Source organism: Lissotriton helveticus, chromosome 11 (genome assembly GCF_964261635.1).
Source record: "Lissotriton helveticus chromosome 11, aLisHel1.1, whole genome shotgun sequence".
Taxonomy (NCBI): Eukaryota; Metazoa; Chordata; class Amphibia; order Caudata; family Salamandridae; genus Lissotriton; species Lissotriton helveticus.
Window position 1 is genome coordinate 976,327,201 of NC_136072.1, and position 16,840 is coordinate 976,344,040.

Below are 16,840 nucleotides of genomic sequence, written 5' to 3' on the forward strand. Positions count from 1 at the left end.
AGGCTGTTGAGCCAAGGCTCGACCTTGATGGGCTAGATAATCAGATTGGTCCCACTTTGAGCTTTTTAGTGGAACATAGGTATCTGGCTTCAATGCACACTAAGATCTACAGCTTCCTGGCTTGTATCGCTGGAGGTTTTGGAGTTCCAAAAAGTTCCAATGAAAAAACTTTGACTGGGCGAATGTATGAAAAGTATTCAGCTGGAAAGAGGACTGTGGCAGAATTACTTTTCCCATTAAAACCAATGGCCTGAGTGCAACCTGGTCCAACAGCTATTCAATTTAGAGAGGATTCCTCAGATACAGCCTTGAACCTTTACGAACTGTAGGATTTCTACATCTGTAAAAAGGATTAAAATCCAAGGTAAAATCTTTGACCAGGTTGACCCACCAGGCTTAGCTGGACTCCAGTGCATAAAGGTCAGCTCAGCTTGTGCCTAGATCCCAGACAACCACACCAATAAATGAAATGCTGTTTCTTGTGCTTTATAACTTAAAAACTTTAAAAATTGACACCACCTGTACCCTTTTTTAGATTTTTATCATTTTTGTGTCATTTTTCTTTTTATATTGTTCTTCATAGAAATTGCTTGTGTGATTTGTATTGTGTTGTGTTTTGACATTTTCATTGTTTTGGTACTGCTAAATACTTCACTTTCATTAGTTGAGCCTGTCTACTCTGTGTAAAATAAATAGCAGGAGTTGAGTCCCAATTGATGTGCCAAGACTGTATTTAACTTGACATGATTTTGGACTTATTATTTGGGAAGGATTCACATTCTTCCCAACTAATAAACCATATTTTACAGTAAATAGGTAAAATGAGACAAAGTGCATTATTTGCATATTTGTTTGATGTATTTGAGGAATATCTATGATGTGCAGTGACAAAGTAGGTCCTGGGGAACTTTAGAGTAAGATATTTCATAAAGCACATGGGAGTGCATCAGGGGGTAACAGAGGATAGTAGTAGTCTCCAAAACAATCTGCAAGGCAATTAGAGATCCCAGGAGTATGATAGGATTCTCCGGCCAGTATTAGAAAAATAATTATAAGAAATGATGGGTCTTGAGGTGCTTCTTGAAGGCGATGAGTGTGATTAGATTTTGTAAATCAGTGGAAAGAGATTTACATATTGAGGCAGTTGCACTGTGAGCGTTGACTTCTTCCTATGGAAGTTTTAAACCTACGTATTTTAACGAGAAGCATATCTCTGAATGACCTCATGGGCTGTATCTTAAATTGAATTATGGCCGCATGTTTCTCCTCGGAATGGAAAAAATGCTGTTTGTAGATCTATGCAGCTATTCCCCATTTTGTGCAAAAACTCTGAATAGCCACTGGTTGGTGCGGGATGCCTGACAGAATAGAAGATTCCAGCCCCCCAGTTGTCTTGCACCTAATTCTGGCCAACTGTTAACAAGGGTTCTAATACGTTCATAATGCATTGACATATCTGGAATTCATAATTATACATGATAAGTGATGGGCGAAGAATAACAAACTGTAGGAAGGGTAAGAGTGGTAAAATGAGGGGAGAGAAAAGAGAAAAATGATAGGGTACAGAAGGAAAGAAAGGGTAGAGATGATAAATACTTCCATAAATTTCAAGATATATGGAAAAGAAACTGCAGAGATACCAAAGAGAAAGACAGAGGGAGAGGGAGAGTGAGAGTGAGAGACAGTGAGAGAGAGAGATACAAAGCAAGTGAGGAGAGGTGGGTGAGTATAGCAACAAAGATAATTAAAACATTAGGGAGAGGCAGAATAATAAGTGAGAAAGAATATTTAAAAGAGAACCATATGAGTGGATGTCAAAGTAAAATATCATATTGATGAGTGGGAGAAGAAGAATAGAAGAGCATACATTTAGAGGAGAGAAAAAGAAGAGAGTCGAGAAATAAATGAAAGGAAAAAAGAGAAGAGTAAGTAAAGAGAATTGGAGACCAAGGCAGAGCAAGGCAGAGGGGATGAGGAATAGGAGGCTAGAAGTTGGACCAGAGCAGAAAGTGACCCTTTTTGGTTTAATAGCACTAAGGCCCTTATTACGATGAGAGTCGGAAAGCCTCCAACCGCAGGTTGGAGGCTTTCCCAGTATCATCACGGTTTCAGTTTCGACCGCCGCATTACGATGCAGGCAGTCAAAAGTGAAACCGGCCAGTCATTCCGGCTGGCTTCTAACGGGCTCATGGAGCCCTTCTGCCAGTTGGTGGCCTGCCCGTAATCCCTATGGATGGCATTTCTGCCGTGAGATTACGATGTCAGTTTCCAACAGGCTTTCCATGTCAGACTTTCCGACATGGAAAGCTTGTCAGACAGCGAATTTGGGGGCCCCTAGCAGGGCTCCCTTCAAACTTCAGCCTCCAGTTGGGGGCCAAGGGAGCACCTATAGTGCCCCCTGTTAGTCCCTACACCGTGTGGCAGGCACCCTGAGGAGCCTGCCACGCAGTGCAGGGATGAACAGATTCTCCCACTTGTCTATGGGAGCTTGTGCTATGGCCGGTTTACAGCCGCAGCACAACATCCCGTAGACAAATGGGAGTATGCAACTGCTCCATGTGTGGTCGCATTGTAATAGAGGTGTCCACCTGACATCATAATTAGGCCTTAATATATGTTGTCAATCAATCAAACAAGTCATTTTGCAAATGATCCTTCTATGAGTAGTGAGACACTGAACTCTTTCTGCAATTTTTCAGAATGTCGTTCAAATGAATAAACACTATTCTCAAAGAGAAGTAATTGATCATGTGCCTATTTTCTCACAAAGACTAACATAAACTATATGTTTAGTTAATGTTTAGGTTGCAATAACTTTACATTGTTGCAGCTTTCATAGTACAATCATAATTTAGGAATCTTATGACTGGCACAACCAAAGATAAAGTATTTGAAACTCCTGGAGGTGGACGTCATTTGCTTCATACATTTAGAAATCATGACTGACTTTATGCAATAATGGTACTAACCCGTAGATATATATGTGGATAAGTATTCTAACCTGTGCTTGTACTTTCTCCATCTCTCCCTTGTTGTGTGGTTGGCTCGGGTTGTCCATTGTCGCCAGAAGAAGTTGCAAATCTGCAAGAAGGGCATGTGTCCTCTTTAGGTCTCGGCGGAGACGCTTCTCCACGTCAAAGTCTCGGTGACCAATCTAAAGAAAGACAGTTTTCATTAGAAGTCTAAACATATTGTATCCAACTATTGCATGGTCATAGATTAATGTTGTGAATACACAAAATACTGAAGTTATTGCATCTCCCCAGAGGCAGGTTAGCATTAATTAGAAGTGGGTGCCAAGAATTTAGTGAATGAATGAAACAATACAAATAATCAAGCAGCTGACCTTATAAACTGACCATCCCTATATATCTGAAACTTGTTGCACTAACAATAGTTATCCTCGAACTAAATGCATTGGATAAAACAGGAATATTTCTTTTGAAATGTATAGTTCACCCGTTTCACCATACGTATAGAGATACAAAAATTGCATCAGACATGCTTTGTCCTCTAATAAGATCAAAGAAAGTAACATCAGGGGAGCACATAAGGTCCAAGATCCCACTCTCAGCTTTATTTGCTGTTCGGAACTGACTAACACCTAGCAGACGTTTTCCCCCATAGGTCCCTTCCATAATTAAAACCTTTACAACCTGTATGGTCAGTCTGTAACCTTACACGCAGGGCCAGGCTGCAAACCAAAATTATCCTGGAAAAACATTTCATACTAGCCCCACACTGCTGGAATCTACGATTGGAATGGAGCAATGTTGTGATGGTTGGGGATGGCAGCCCCTGTAGCTCTGAAAGCAGGCCACAAATCCCCATACTGCAGCCTACTGGGAGAATGCCCCAGTGATAGAAGCCACTGTGGCTCTTCTCACAAGTCGCAACAGCCTCCCAAGTGATGGCGAACAATTGATACATTTCCTTTAGAATCCTAAGGAAGGAAGAAAAGCTATTTTCTCCCACTTTTCCTTTAGTAGTTGGAGAAAGAATTACAATGTTGGCATTTTACAGTTATATTGTGCCTCAAAATGTAATTTTCATTTTCAATGCAATTTCATTTTTAACGCTCACCAAGATTCACACTGAGCAGTGTGCCGTCTTTGTGTGTTCAAAAATGTCACTAGTTCATGATCTCATTCTTACCAATGTCGTGCCCTAGGCAAATCCCACAATGAGCTGTTATAAGAGCTATTCACGTGTCCAAAAGTTTACTACCAGCCAAACTACTTTGAGCAAGTTTGCTGCAAAACCAGGGGGCATATTATCAAGGGGGTTTATCTCCGCTTTTTTTTGCTTTAAAAGACAAGAAAGCGGAGATAAAAGTATCTCTCTATTACCTAGCTGTCGCTAACACCAGTCAGCGACAGCTAGTAGGAGATAGCGACCATCTTGGGCCCCACTTTGCATGTCAGTGATATTTATCACTAATGACATGCAAAGTGGGCGTGCCAAGATGTTAGCGACTGGAAACAGTCGCTAAAATCGCTATCTCCTATTACCAACTTTTGGAGATATTCGCGCTAAGCACGAATATCTCCAAAAGCTAACACCTGCCCTGAGCAGTTCTTAGCCACGTTATCCAATGGGAGGTGGATAACATGGCTAAGAGCATTGGCTTGGTAATGCATGAATATCGCTGACTTTTCAGCGATATTCATGCATTCCGGACGATTTTTATCGCATTTGCGATAAACCTTGGTAATACCAAGGTTTATCTGCGATAAAAATCGCCGCAGCTCAGCGGTAAATTTTTGTCTCTAACCAAGCAATAGCGCAAGCAATAGCGATAATTATCGCTATTGCTTGGTAATATGCCCCAGGCTCGAGTTGGTCAATATCGACAAGGAGGAAAGAGAGGATCGACACACTGCTTTCGAAACTAAAACTATGCATGAGTGAACGACTGTAGCAGAGAAAGTGAGTGATTAACCTGGAAGACCATGGGAAAACAAACTGGCGTATGTCCTCTACAGCATGTGCGTGCCACTAGTCTGGAAACTAAAATGCAAAGAACTGGAAGTTCTTGTGCAAATGCTCTGTTGGGAATACTTCAGTAAATGCTTATGAACAAGATCTAGCTTGTCTGTTCTGTAGCATTTTCAAGAAAGAATGTGAAGCAAGAAGTATAACATAATCTTCCTGTCAGGTTGGTAAAAAAATTATTTGGGAATGAGCAGAGATCTAACTGATGGGGAACAGGAAAGGATGGAGAATTGATGGGGCAGGGAAAACGAGCCATTGCTGTTGCAAAGGAATTCCAACACAACCATGTAGTGAGATATGTTTATTTGTCACACTAGCCTTGCACACTCAAGCAATCCATCAAAATTTAGACACATTCTTTGAAGACAAGGACATAAAATACCTCAATCTCCTTTTTACCTCTATTGCATTTAACTCCTAGGTCTTTTTTCTTCTGCCTCCATTTTCGTTTTAGACAAATCAAAATCGTGATATCTTTTTTTCAATTTTTTTCTTCAGGTCTTTGGATCTGGAGGACTATCCGGAAGCTTGCATGTCAGTAGCATTCACAAACTTTTAAAGAAGCCGATGCATAAAAGCATTTATGAGCACGGGAAATTGTTTTACAAGAGAAGTCCTTTACGTAGACCCTCATGCCTTTATGAAACAGCACAACTTCGAACTCACTATTATTAAAAGTGCGAAGAGGACACAGACCTTTGAATGTGCACTAATTGTAATTGTATATCAGGCACTGCCAGATTGGCTGCACTGACAGGTCCGTGAGTGGGCCAGTTCTTGTGGTGCCTGTTTTATGATCTGCTTGGTCTGTTTATACTCCATGATTTTCCTGATATTAAAAATAACATTGCCTACATCAACCTGAAATCTGTGCATACTTCTGTATCTTGTAAAACACTTATGCAGTGTGCCTTTACAAGTTGAAAACTGGCCCAATTTGCACACTTGGGCAACTTTGTATCCGTCTGATGGTTTAATGGCCACAACTTTATTTTGGTGCCTGCCTATATTCTCTCTCAGTCCGACCTTGCTTGGTGCTAATTTACAAAGGCATCTAAGAGTGTATAAAAAGGTACCACGGGAGCAATACTATAGTGACTCCAAAATGTCTTTTATTAGGTCCCATAAAGTATTCGCTACATTTTATGGGTGTAAACGCTTCTATCGCCGTTGTATGACTGCGCACTACATTAGCTGCGGGGAGAGACTTTTAAGATTACAGAATTCCTCATTATCTTTAATATCATACCCATGAACAGGTTTACTAAATCAATTTGCACGACAATTGTAGTATAATTTATTAAATATGGATATATTAGAAAGCAACAGGACTGAGTTCAGTGTTGAATATGTGATACCTTGTACCAGGAAGAAAGACTTCAGAGAGAAAACTCCTGTTTTGAAAAGGTCACAGTGACTATTCAATAGGAATACACTCTTGTGGGAGTGTTGCCAAGGACACTCACATAAAAGGCCTTGCGAGAAAATCAAAGAAACCTCATATATAAATGCTCAACAATGAAATTTCTTGGAAATATCACTGAGAAACATCATAATATGTATCTCTCAAGTGGTACATGTCTTCACAGGAATAGCTCACTGAATACATGAACATATTTTCCAGCCAATTCCATTTTATTAATTCATTTTTAAACCTTTTTTAAGGTAGAACTAAGGGCCATATTTATGGTCCAGTTTGAGTCGCTCTTGCACCACGCAACATGGCACAAGAGCAACACAAACCTTAATCCACATTTTTAAAGCCTCGCAAGACCACTTTACGTTGCTCCAAAACTCTGGAGTAACGCAATGCAGCGGAAATCGCTGTGTTGAGTTACTCTGCTTTGGGTAGGCGTTCCATGGGTATTGAGTGGGTGTCCCCACACAACTCCCATGGATTCTGATGCATTACCAGATTTTTAAGACCTTGTAAACCTGGGAATGCACCAAAAAGATATGGCTCGCCAGGAGATGTGTAACAAGGAGAAATATCTTTATTTCCCCTCGTTACTTCATCTTTTTACGTATGCCGCATTCTGCAGCACACATAGGGTGCCTGCGTTGGTGCTCGGCCGCTAAAAGGGCACCAGCGCAGGGGGAAAAGTCAAGAATGCGCTCTATGCCCTAAATACAGCACATTCCTTCCCTTTTCCAAGTGACACAGCAAAGCAAGGAGATTTGCTGAGCTGAGCTGCACTGCACCACTATTCCAAAATATGCCCCTGAGTATTTTGCCTTTATGCCGCACTGGCCACGTCAGGGAACTTTGTTACAAATATACTGTGCAGTGAGTTAGTAAGCTCCTATAGAGGTAAACTATCATTGATTATGGTGGGCATTGTGTGTTACGTACCATTACTGGCAAATCTCCAAGCTTCTTAAAGAATAAAAATATACTAACTTTAAACTGAGCCACTATGCATTTAAAAATGTTACTCTTCAATGTATGTGTGAGTTAGAACTGGGGTTTCTGGTTGTCAAAGTACCGGTATGAACCATGTACAAACAGGAACCCCCACTCTAGTCAGGGTAAGTTTAATACACAATAAAAGATAACCTGTGCTCACCCTCTAGTAGCTTGGCACAGAGCAGTCAGGCTTATCCAAAGAGGCAAAGTGTAAACTATTTGTGAAACACACACACACAGTAACACAATGATAACACCACAAAAATACTCCACACAGGGTTAGAAAAATAGTTTTTTTTTATGACTGAAACAAGACCAAAACAACAAAAGAATCAATAAGTATAACTAGAGTCATGTAATATTTAAATAAATAAATCAAAATGTAGTGCTTAGAATCAGAAGCCGGGGTAAATCCAAAGTTCAGGTTGACCGCGATGGAGGGCAGACCGAATACAGGGCTAAAAGGTACCTTGGATGCAGGAAGCATCAAAGTGAAAGACTCAATACGTTGGTTTCGATCGATGCAGGCAATTAAGGCTTCATCAATGAACCCCTTTATGATGCAGGCGAGTTCAGATCGGTACAAAGTTGTCACTGTGTCTATTTTGAATAGTTATGCACAGCAAAAGCTCACCTTCTAGGGTCCAGGATTGGAATGGCACCCCTTGGCAGGCAGGAGTCACAAAAGGCAGATTCCAGGTACTGTTGCAGGATTGAAAGAAGTCTTTGATGGCCATGAGATGTCAGAACACGGGGCAAGACAGCAAGCCCTTGGAGTCACTCTGAGTTCAAGTGAGATAAGTCTAGTCCTTGTCCTCAGCAGGGCAAATATCAGCAGGCAGCAGGGCAGCACAGCAGAGCAGAAAAGCAGTTCTTCATGAGCAACAGTCAAGCAGAGTGGCAGTCCTTGTAGTACATAAGTCTTTACTCCTGGCAGGGTTCTTCACAGGTCCAGTAATGCACTGTCTTGGCAGGGTCAGAGCCCCAGTACTTATACCTAGTTGTGCCTCTGAAGTGGGGGTGAGTTCAAAGAAGGGTCATTGAAGTACACACAGACCCTTTCTTCCCAGGCCCGTTTCCAGACTATCAGTAGGGAGTAATTAGCCTTTTGTGTGGGAAACAGGACACTGCCTGTTCAGTCGTGTCAGCCCCCTCTCTTCCTATACAGGAAGAGCAATCCGAATGCAGATGAATCAGATGAGTTCTTTGTCACACCCAAAGTTTAGCTGTCACCCACCCCAGACGTGTATTGGAGGCAGGCTGCAGCCACACAGAGTATTAAGAGCAGAGAAACTACCACTTTCTAAAAGTAGCATTTCTAAAATGGTAATGTGAAATCCAACTTCACAATTAAAGAGGATTTATCATTGCCATTCCCAAGATATAAAATATGATGCAGCTACTCCTTTCTGACCCGGAGTTACAGCTTAAAGTGTTATAAAGAATTCCCAGTGCTAACCTATGAGAGGAGTAGGTCTCACAGTAGCGAAAAACGAATGTGGGTGTTTGTCACTACTAGTTCATGCAAAACTTAACAGTACGTCTCCTACCTTTACTTACATAGAACCCTGCTTTATGGGCTACTTAGGACCCCTCTTAGGGGTGACTTCTATGTAATAAAAGGGGAGTTTAAGGCTTAGCAAGTAATTTTAAATGCCAAGTCGAAGTGGCAGTCAACTGCACACACAGGCCCTGCAATTCAATGCCTGAGAAAGGTTTGAAAGGCTACTTGTCTGGATGGCACAATCAGTGCTTCAAGACCACTAGTAGCATTAAGTTACAGACCCTGGGTAAATGGTATACCACTTTACAAGGGACTTACAAGTAAATGAAATATGCCAATTGTGTGTACACCAATGTTACCATGTTTAGGGGGAAATTACATGCACTCTAGCTCTGGTCAGCAGTGGTAAAATGCTCAGAGGTCTAAGGCCAACAGAAAGATACAGCCAAAAGAGGAGGTAAGCAGGCAAAATATTTGGGGGAAGATCAGCCTATGGATGACAGGTTTGATAACATCAACAGTGTTCAATCATATCAACGTTGGATTGTAGTTAAACATTTTCATGTTACAATGCTTTATCAATCCTCATACAATTGTAAACATAATAAGGATTGATCCCTATAATTTTTGGAAAAATATTTAAACAAACCAATGAATCCAAAGTTTTGTGAGAACGTGAATTATGAGTTAGGGTGGATGGTTGTCCACCACATGTAATAATGGCACTATCCTTGTTATATCCAGCAAAGGGTTCCGCAATTTAAACCTTATGATAGACCTGTTGACACTCTAAATGATTATCATTCCTTGTTTTTCTCCGGGGTCTCCCAATGAATTAGCATTTTGGTTATTTTATATCACCACGCTTCTGGATGTTCTTTAACACATTTTCTTTATGTTTATCCTCTTATATGTACAATGTTTCTGTGCTTCTCTGTACAGCGCTCTGATACTCTGACGGGTTATTTTCACGCTATATATAACTTTTCAAATAAATAAATCAAATTAATAAACCTGAGTTCAACCCCTGGTAGCTATGGCACAGAGCAATCAGGCTTAACTCAAGAAAATCTATAAAGTATTTAGAAGTGTCAAAACAGTACAAAAGTTGAAAATGCAACATTATTGAAATCCTACTTGCATTCAACAGGATAGAGAATATTTTAATAAACAAAATGAGACCAAAACAACAAAAATCCAATAATAGGAACTAGAGATATGACTTGTTTAAAGTTTGAATTATATGTTATTGCCAAATGCACAAAGTGACAAACACAGACAACTAGTCGTGCGAGACCTGGACAAGAGTAAGGTATAGGTCCGTGGGTCAGATACACGGCCAAAGCAGGTCCTGATCAAAGAGTTGCCTTCAGACTTAGAATTTCTCTCAGAAGGTAGATTCCTCAGTTGGGAAAGGCAGCAAGCTGGATCGAAAGATGAGGTGGTTGACAGAGTTGGCAAAGGATGAGGTCTTGGGGAAGCTGTTTATAAAGGTGGGAAAGGCTTTGAACACAAAAAGCCTGATGTTTGTGTCCAGCAAGCCGTCAATCAGGTGCTGCTTGGCATCTGGCCTGGTACAGCGTTCTCCCTTCAGACTTAGTCTCTTTTCTGGAAGTTAGAATATATCATGAGGGCAAGGCTGCAGGCTGTAGCAAAAGAGGGTTCAATGTCGTCTGATGCCAGTCAGCGTCGGGCCCAATGAACCGGATTTGCAAATTTGGAGAAGAATATAGCTGCTGAGAAGCCAGGCCTACCGGCGATGCACTCTCGGTGGATGAGCTTGCAGGTAGGTCCCAGTCTAGGGTTAGGCAGGAGTAGTACACTCTGACACTTATCAAAGGGCCATGGGACCTTAGCCATACCTCTTGGGGGGCATGACTGACTCCAGGAGAAGCCACCAGCACGGCCTAGGGCATTCCAAGTAGAAAATGGTCAGCTGGGCTCATCCTTGTAGCTTAATAGGAGGGCAGCTAATTGAACCTTGGAATCCACATCTCGGTCTATATACACATGAGAAAAGGTCCAGCCTGTGATGGTCTGCCCACTAATCACAACAGTAGCTCCTGTCATTCTCCTTTCTTCCACAGGTCCAGAGGTGTTCTTAAGTAGGTATTGGGGAGTCTACATTTATGACCAGTGCCAGCCTGTGCGGGGGTAAACTCCTGGCCGCTCCCTGAGCAATGAGGTACAAGTTACCTGGGATGACCGTACCCACTTTTGCAGCACTTCTTCTGTGTTTTACTGCAAACTATACCACAGTGCCGCTTTATAATTAAAACCAACATGACAGAACCTGTGCCGTCTGCCCACCCAAAGGTGTGGCTTTGATAATAGGCAATTCCTTGTGGTAATTCAAAACCAATTCTGAATCAGCCCCTCGCCCACTGGGATTGCTGCCTGGCTGACCGGAAGACAATAGAGGAGTCAGCCCAAGTGTGAGCTACATCTACCTTTGACAGAGTAGGCACCCTTTGAAGTTAATTAACTTCTTGGGCAAATGTCCAGATGGTCATTTTGCCACAGAGATAAACATCTCCCAACACCCAAACCCTTTGTCCACTGTCTAGGAACAATGTTTCACCACAGGGGTGCCATCGACTACCAGGTGACAGCGGCAGGAAGGCACATTGCTCATGCAGATAAATGCCAACTTTCTAAAAGTGTAATTTTCGAAAAAGTCATCCAAAATCTAGCTTGACCTTAAAAATGGATTTTAAATTACCTTCAAAATTTGTACTTGAATCATTTTTCTAGCTATTCTCAAACTAAAGTTAAGCATTATGATGTGTTATAATGTAGCCCAGTGTTTTCCTAGAGGAGAGAGAGCCTTACCACAGTGAAAAACGACTTGGGAGATTTTTCACTGCCAGGACATGTAAAATATAAGTATGCATGCCATGCTTTTGAACTACAATAAGCCCTGCCCTATAGGTGAGTATAGCCTTGTTATACTTATAAGTATTAAAAAGGAGGGTTTAGGCCTTACAAAAGGTTTATTTTGCAAATTTGAATCAACAGTTTTAAAACTACCCACCCAGGCTGCAGGGGCAGGCCTGGACACATGCTTTGCATTGTCCCTTTAGTGGTGACACAATATTTGCTGCAATCCACTAGTGGCATTTAACTTACAGGCCTTGGTTACTCTTTCATACACTAGGGAATTTTAGATATGTTATATATGCCAATAAGCAGTGTAGCCATTTTCAACATGATTTAGGTGTTGAAGCACATGCGCTGGGGCCTGGTTAGCAGTGCCCCAGTGCACTGAGTCAAAAAACAACGCAAAAAATTATTGTACTTTACTTTCATATTTGTATTGATTCAACTTAATTTTAAACAAATATTCATCACTCTAGATGCATAGCAGGAATACACATTTCATTCAGTATATTGTGCGACTCAAAATTATATGAAAAACTTTTTACAAAAACATATTAGAAAGTCAAAAACAAAGACAAAACACTGTTGTATTTGCATTAATTAATTACACCAGTCCAAAATTTCAACAATTGCCTGCCAAAATTCAAATTCTATGTGGCACTATGACAGGCAGACTGGGGGAAAAACATTTTTTATAAAAGTTCGCTCTCGAGGTATATTTCAATTATGACACCCTCACTAGAGTCCCATTCAATGTTGGTCCCTCGCAGACCTGCGAGGGACTCTAGTGAGGGTGTCATAATTACTGAATGAAATGTGTATTCCTCCCATGCATCACGAGTGATGAATAGTTGTTTAAAATGAAGTCGAATCAATACAAATATGAAAGTAAAGTACAATGATTTTTTGTGTTGTATTTCGAATCTGCAGTATTAATTAGCAGTACTGAAATTGGTGGCCAGGTAACTTTTTTGAAAAAATGTATTAGACGTCCTGCCAGGCTCCCAGAACGGACAAAACCCCTTTGGTTTAAACTGAGTCAAAAAACAGCAGCATCATTACAGAAACGAATAGGGAGGACCATACAAAAAGAGAATTTCCTACAGATTATAGGTCTTTTTCCAACTTGCACTGAGTGATAGATTGTTCTTAATAAAGATTTTATATATTGATAATGGGCAGTAGCACATGCACCTATATTATTTTGTTTAAAGTGTTGGAGGGTTTTAATGTCCAGAGGTGGCTTGACCATCCCCACCGTGCCCAGTCAGCCAGGAGTAGCACATACACCCCCCCACCCCCCGGAATCCCTGTGTATAGGCCTAAGCCAAGGCCCACTGCCTCAAGGTACTTTTTACGATAAAATCTACTAGGCCCGATGCTCATGAAAATACATTTCTTTTTGTGCACAACACAGCGATATAGCTTAGGCTACCACAGAACCACAGAAACTTTCCACAGTTACAAGTACAGGTGCTTCACACCCACACACGGGGGCCCAGCTGGTACGCCCTTGACATTTCACAAGTATTGTTCGCTTAATTTTTTACATATACAATGTTCCAAGCCTCGCAGATGAGACCGCAGCAGCGCCCTGTGATGGCAACGCCTGCCTTTAGGTTCCGGTCTCACATGTATTTTTGGAGACAGGTACGCTTCGTATATCCTTTGTTTATGTTCTGCGGTCAGGCACAATAAACCACCCACCCAAACACCTGACATCCTGGCCTGCCACTTCAATGTTCTCAGGACTTTAGCACCACCACTGTAGGCGTGTGGTCATGCTGTAGGCGTGCGGTCAAGCACCTGCGCCATTACCTACGTCAGTGCGGTCTGACCATTTTTTTATCAGAATAGGTATAACAGGCCCGACACTCCGCCTAGAGGGCAGGACACTTCGACGAGTGCTCTGCACAGCGTCGTCCTCGCGGCCGGCCATTCTTATCTGACTTGGGACATCACGCCTATCTCTCAGGTCGTAACTCCCAATCCAGATAACCTTTTTGCTTTTTAGCTCTCTCTCTCTGACTAGTCGCAGTATTTTCATCTCCACCCATTTCCTTGCATTTTTAAGGCCTCTTAGAATATAGATATATTAAATGTTTATTTTTACTTTAGAATGGTTTGCCTCTAGGCACTAGAATTTCATTGTGTGTTTGTACCTTGTTTGATTCTTTGACTGGTTCCAATTGCGCCATTTTCCAATTGTCCATTATTCACGCCTGTTTTATTCAAGTCTGTTTTATAACCTTTTCAGTATTATAGAAATAATCATGTGGCTTTAATCCTGACGGAGTGAAGTCAGGCTCCTTAATGGCCTTTTGCTTAGATAGAGAAATGATATGCATTTATTGGTGTGTTTTACCTTAACAAATAAAAGTGTCACTTCAACATGACTCCTCGGTGTCTCACATCTTTCTTCCTTGGTTCTCAGTGAAGCGATACTTTGGCAGCTCGTGACCACAGGTGACAACTAATCAAGGGGCTAGGAATTACCCCTTGTCAAAAGCACCTCCATTTTATTTAATTTGAGGAAATAATTTCCTCTGCTAAAAACTTTACCAACCTTGTATGCCTACATATTGCTGGAAACTCAAAGTATGCTTCCACTTTTGTGAATACCCACAAAGTTGTGATTGTGTGATTGCTGCAAACATTTTGCTTCCTCACAGTCAAATGAAACTGTGCTCCAGATGCTCCATTTTACCTTGTCTACTCCTATAATTATGACTGCAAAAATCTGGCACACTTGAAGATTTTCCCAATGTGTACAGGCAACTTGAGAATCAAATAGTTGAAGGCACTGGTTCAGTGCATCATGATGTGGGTGTCCCAACGTACATTCAGCTTTTCTTCAATTTTAGAGGTGGACCAAAGGTCTTGTATTATGGGGATGTTAGACTTGTCAGCCTCATTGTTATCTTCCCTCAAAAATGTTGCCTTCACTCTTTTTTGTGTATTTGTAGGCCTTAGGACTCAGCTAGCCAGAGCTAAAGTGCTTCTGCTTTCTCCTTTAAACATGGTGGAATCAGCTTACAATTAACTGCCACATTTAATTTACTTGTAAGTCCCTAGTAAAGTGATAGTACGGTACCTCAGGCTTGTAAATTAAATGCTACTAGTGGGCCTGCAGCAATGATTGTGCCACTCAATTAACTAGACCTTTAAAATATGTCCCAGGCCTGGTTTTGCAGCATGTGTGTGCATTCTTAAACCACCGTTTCAACCTGGCAAAATCAAAAACTTTTGCCAAGCCTAAACCTTCTTTTACAGTAGATATATTACCCAATGGGTAGGCCCTAAAAAGCACGTAGGGCAGGGTGCAGTGTATTTATAAATATGGACATGTACTTTAACGTTTTAAAGGTCCTTGTAGTGAAAAACCCTTAAACTTTTATTTTCACTATTGCAAGTCCTACCTCTCCTATTGGATAACATTGGGTTACCTTATAACATTTAAAAAGTGACAACTCTTGTTTGGGAGCAAGTAATTTGGTCTCTGAGGAATTGTAATTTAAAACCCTCTGTGATGGTAAAATCGGATTTTATGGCACAATTCTGAAAATGCAACTTTTAGAAAGATTGTTTTTTCTTTTCCTAACCATTTGGTGCCTGCAGCCTGTCTCTGGTCACATGAGTGGGTGTAGTTGGCAGTTGGGCTTAGTGTATTCCTCCTAGATAGCATCACAAAGGGGGACTAGAAGTTGGCAGGGTGGGCCATCTCTGGCAGGATGAGGGGGTGGAGCTGTCACCTACCAGATGTGCACTTCAATGGGGCTGCCTCAGCGCATACACAGAGGACTTCACACTAGTCTATTGTCCACCCAGAAAATCTGGGTCCAGTGCAGGGAACCAGAAAATTACATTCATTTCTGTAAAGGGAAAACTTCTCCCACATCAAAGGAGGCACTAGGTATAAAAATCGGACTCTCAGATCTATGCGTCAGTACACTCCTGGACCTATGGATAGTACGTGAGAAGGACTGCCCTGCTGTTTGATGCCTGCCCTGCTGTCTGAGAAGGAAGGCAAGACCTGCACCCTCAAGCCCAGGCTAGAGTGACTGCAAGGGTCAGCTGACAGATCTCCTATTCTGAGCTACAGGAACACAACAAGCACCAGAGACTCCTCTACAACTGCCCAGCTGTCCTGAAGCCCTTGCCCTGCCTGGACCTGCCTGAGCCTTGCTAGCCTCTGCTAGATTGAGGTCCTGATCTCCAAAAGGTGTCTCCCAAGTCCTGGAACTTTGGTGTGGCATAAGTTGAGCTCCTAACAATCCTTGAAATTCTGAAGTTTTGGGCTGTTTGTGACTGCGAACTGGCCCATTCACACCAAAATCTTTCCGCCTGCACCAACCGCCAGTGCGAAGCTCCGGTATGTGACTCTTTGCACTACACAGCCCTCCAGCAACGACCAGCAATGTGAGATCTGCACTTTGCACTACAGTGTCAACAGCTGGTGGCGACTGCTAATGCAAATCTCTAGTAACAACTGTCTGCAACACTTGACAGGATCTTTGCGTACAGTGAAAAACATCCACAATGCGCAGTCTGCTCTTCGCACTAGAGCAACGATAATCTGTGATGCTCTCTCTGGTACTCTTGGTCTCCTCCACTGCAAACGGGACTATTTACGCTAGACTGTAGAAGGTAACTGTCAGCTGGATTAACCTGGTTCCTGTATTCAGCCCATGCTCCATTTTGGTCGGCCTGAACTTGTGACTTTCACCCGGTCTCACGCAACCAGATAGTGGCGATTGTTCAGGCACTATACATACCTTAAATGTTTGAAATTGCATATCTCTGGTTCTACTGATTGGATGTTTGTAAACTTGGTGTCCAATAACTTACTACATATTGCTATATTTTTTCAAAATTGGGGTGGAATTTGTAATGTGTTGTATTTTCACTTTATTACTCTTTGAGCACTGCATAAATACTTTAAACATTGCCTCTAACATAAGCCTGACTATGTTTGTGCCAAGCTAACAGAGGGTTAAGCAAATATTAATTAGTGACTTTTGTGGTTCACCCTGACAGTGACTGCTGCTTTAGAA

At 41.7% G+C, this 16,840-nt stretch overlaps 1 protein-coding gene across 1 annotated transcript in view; it reads right to left on the reverse strand.

Moving 5' to 3' along the window:
- The window catches only part of MYO18B (myosin XVIIIB), a 1,710,199-nt gene that overhangs the window by 527,449 nt on the left and 1,165,910 nt on the right, over positions 1-16,840 (reverse strand). The window contains exon 35 of the mRNA XM_078665559.1: positions 3,002-3,154. Within this exon, the coding sequence (XP_078521685.1) occupies positions 3,002-3,154 (153 nt within the window). The remainder of the gene's footprint in view (positions 1-3,001; positions 3,155-16,840) is intronic.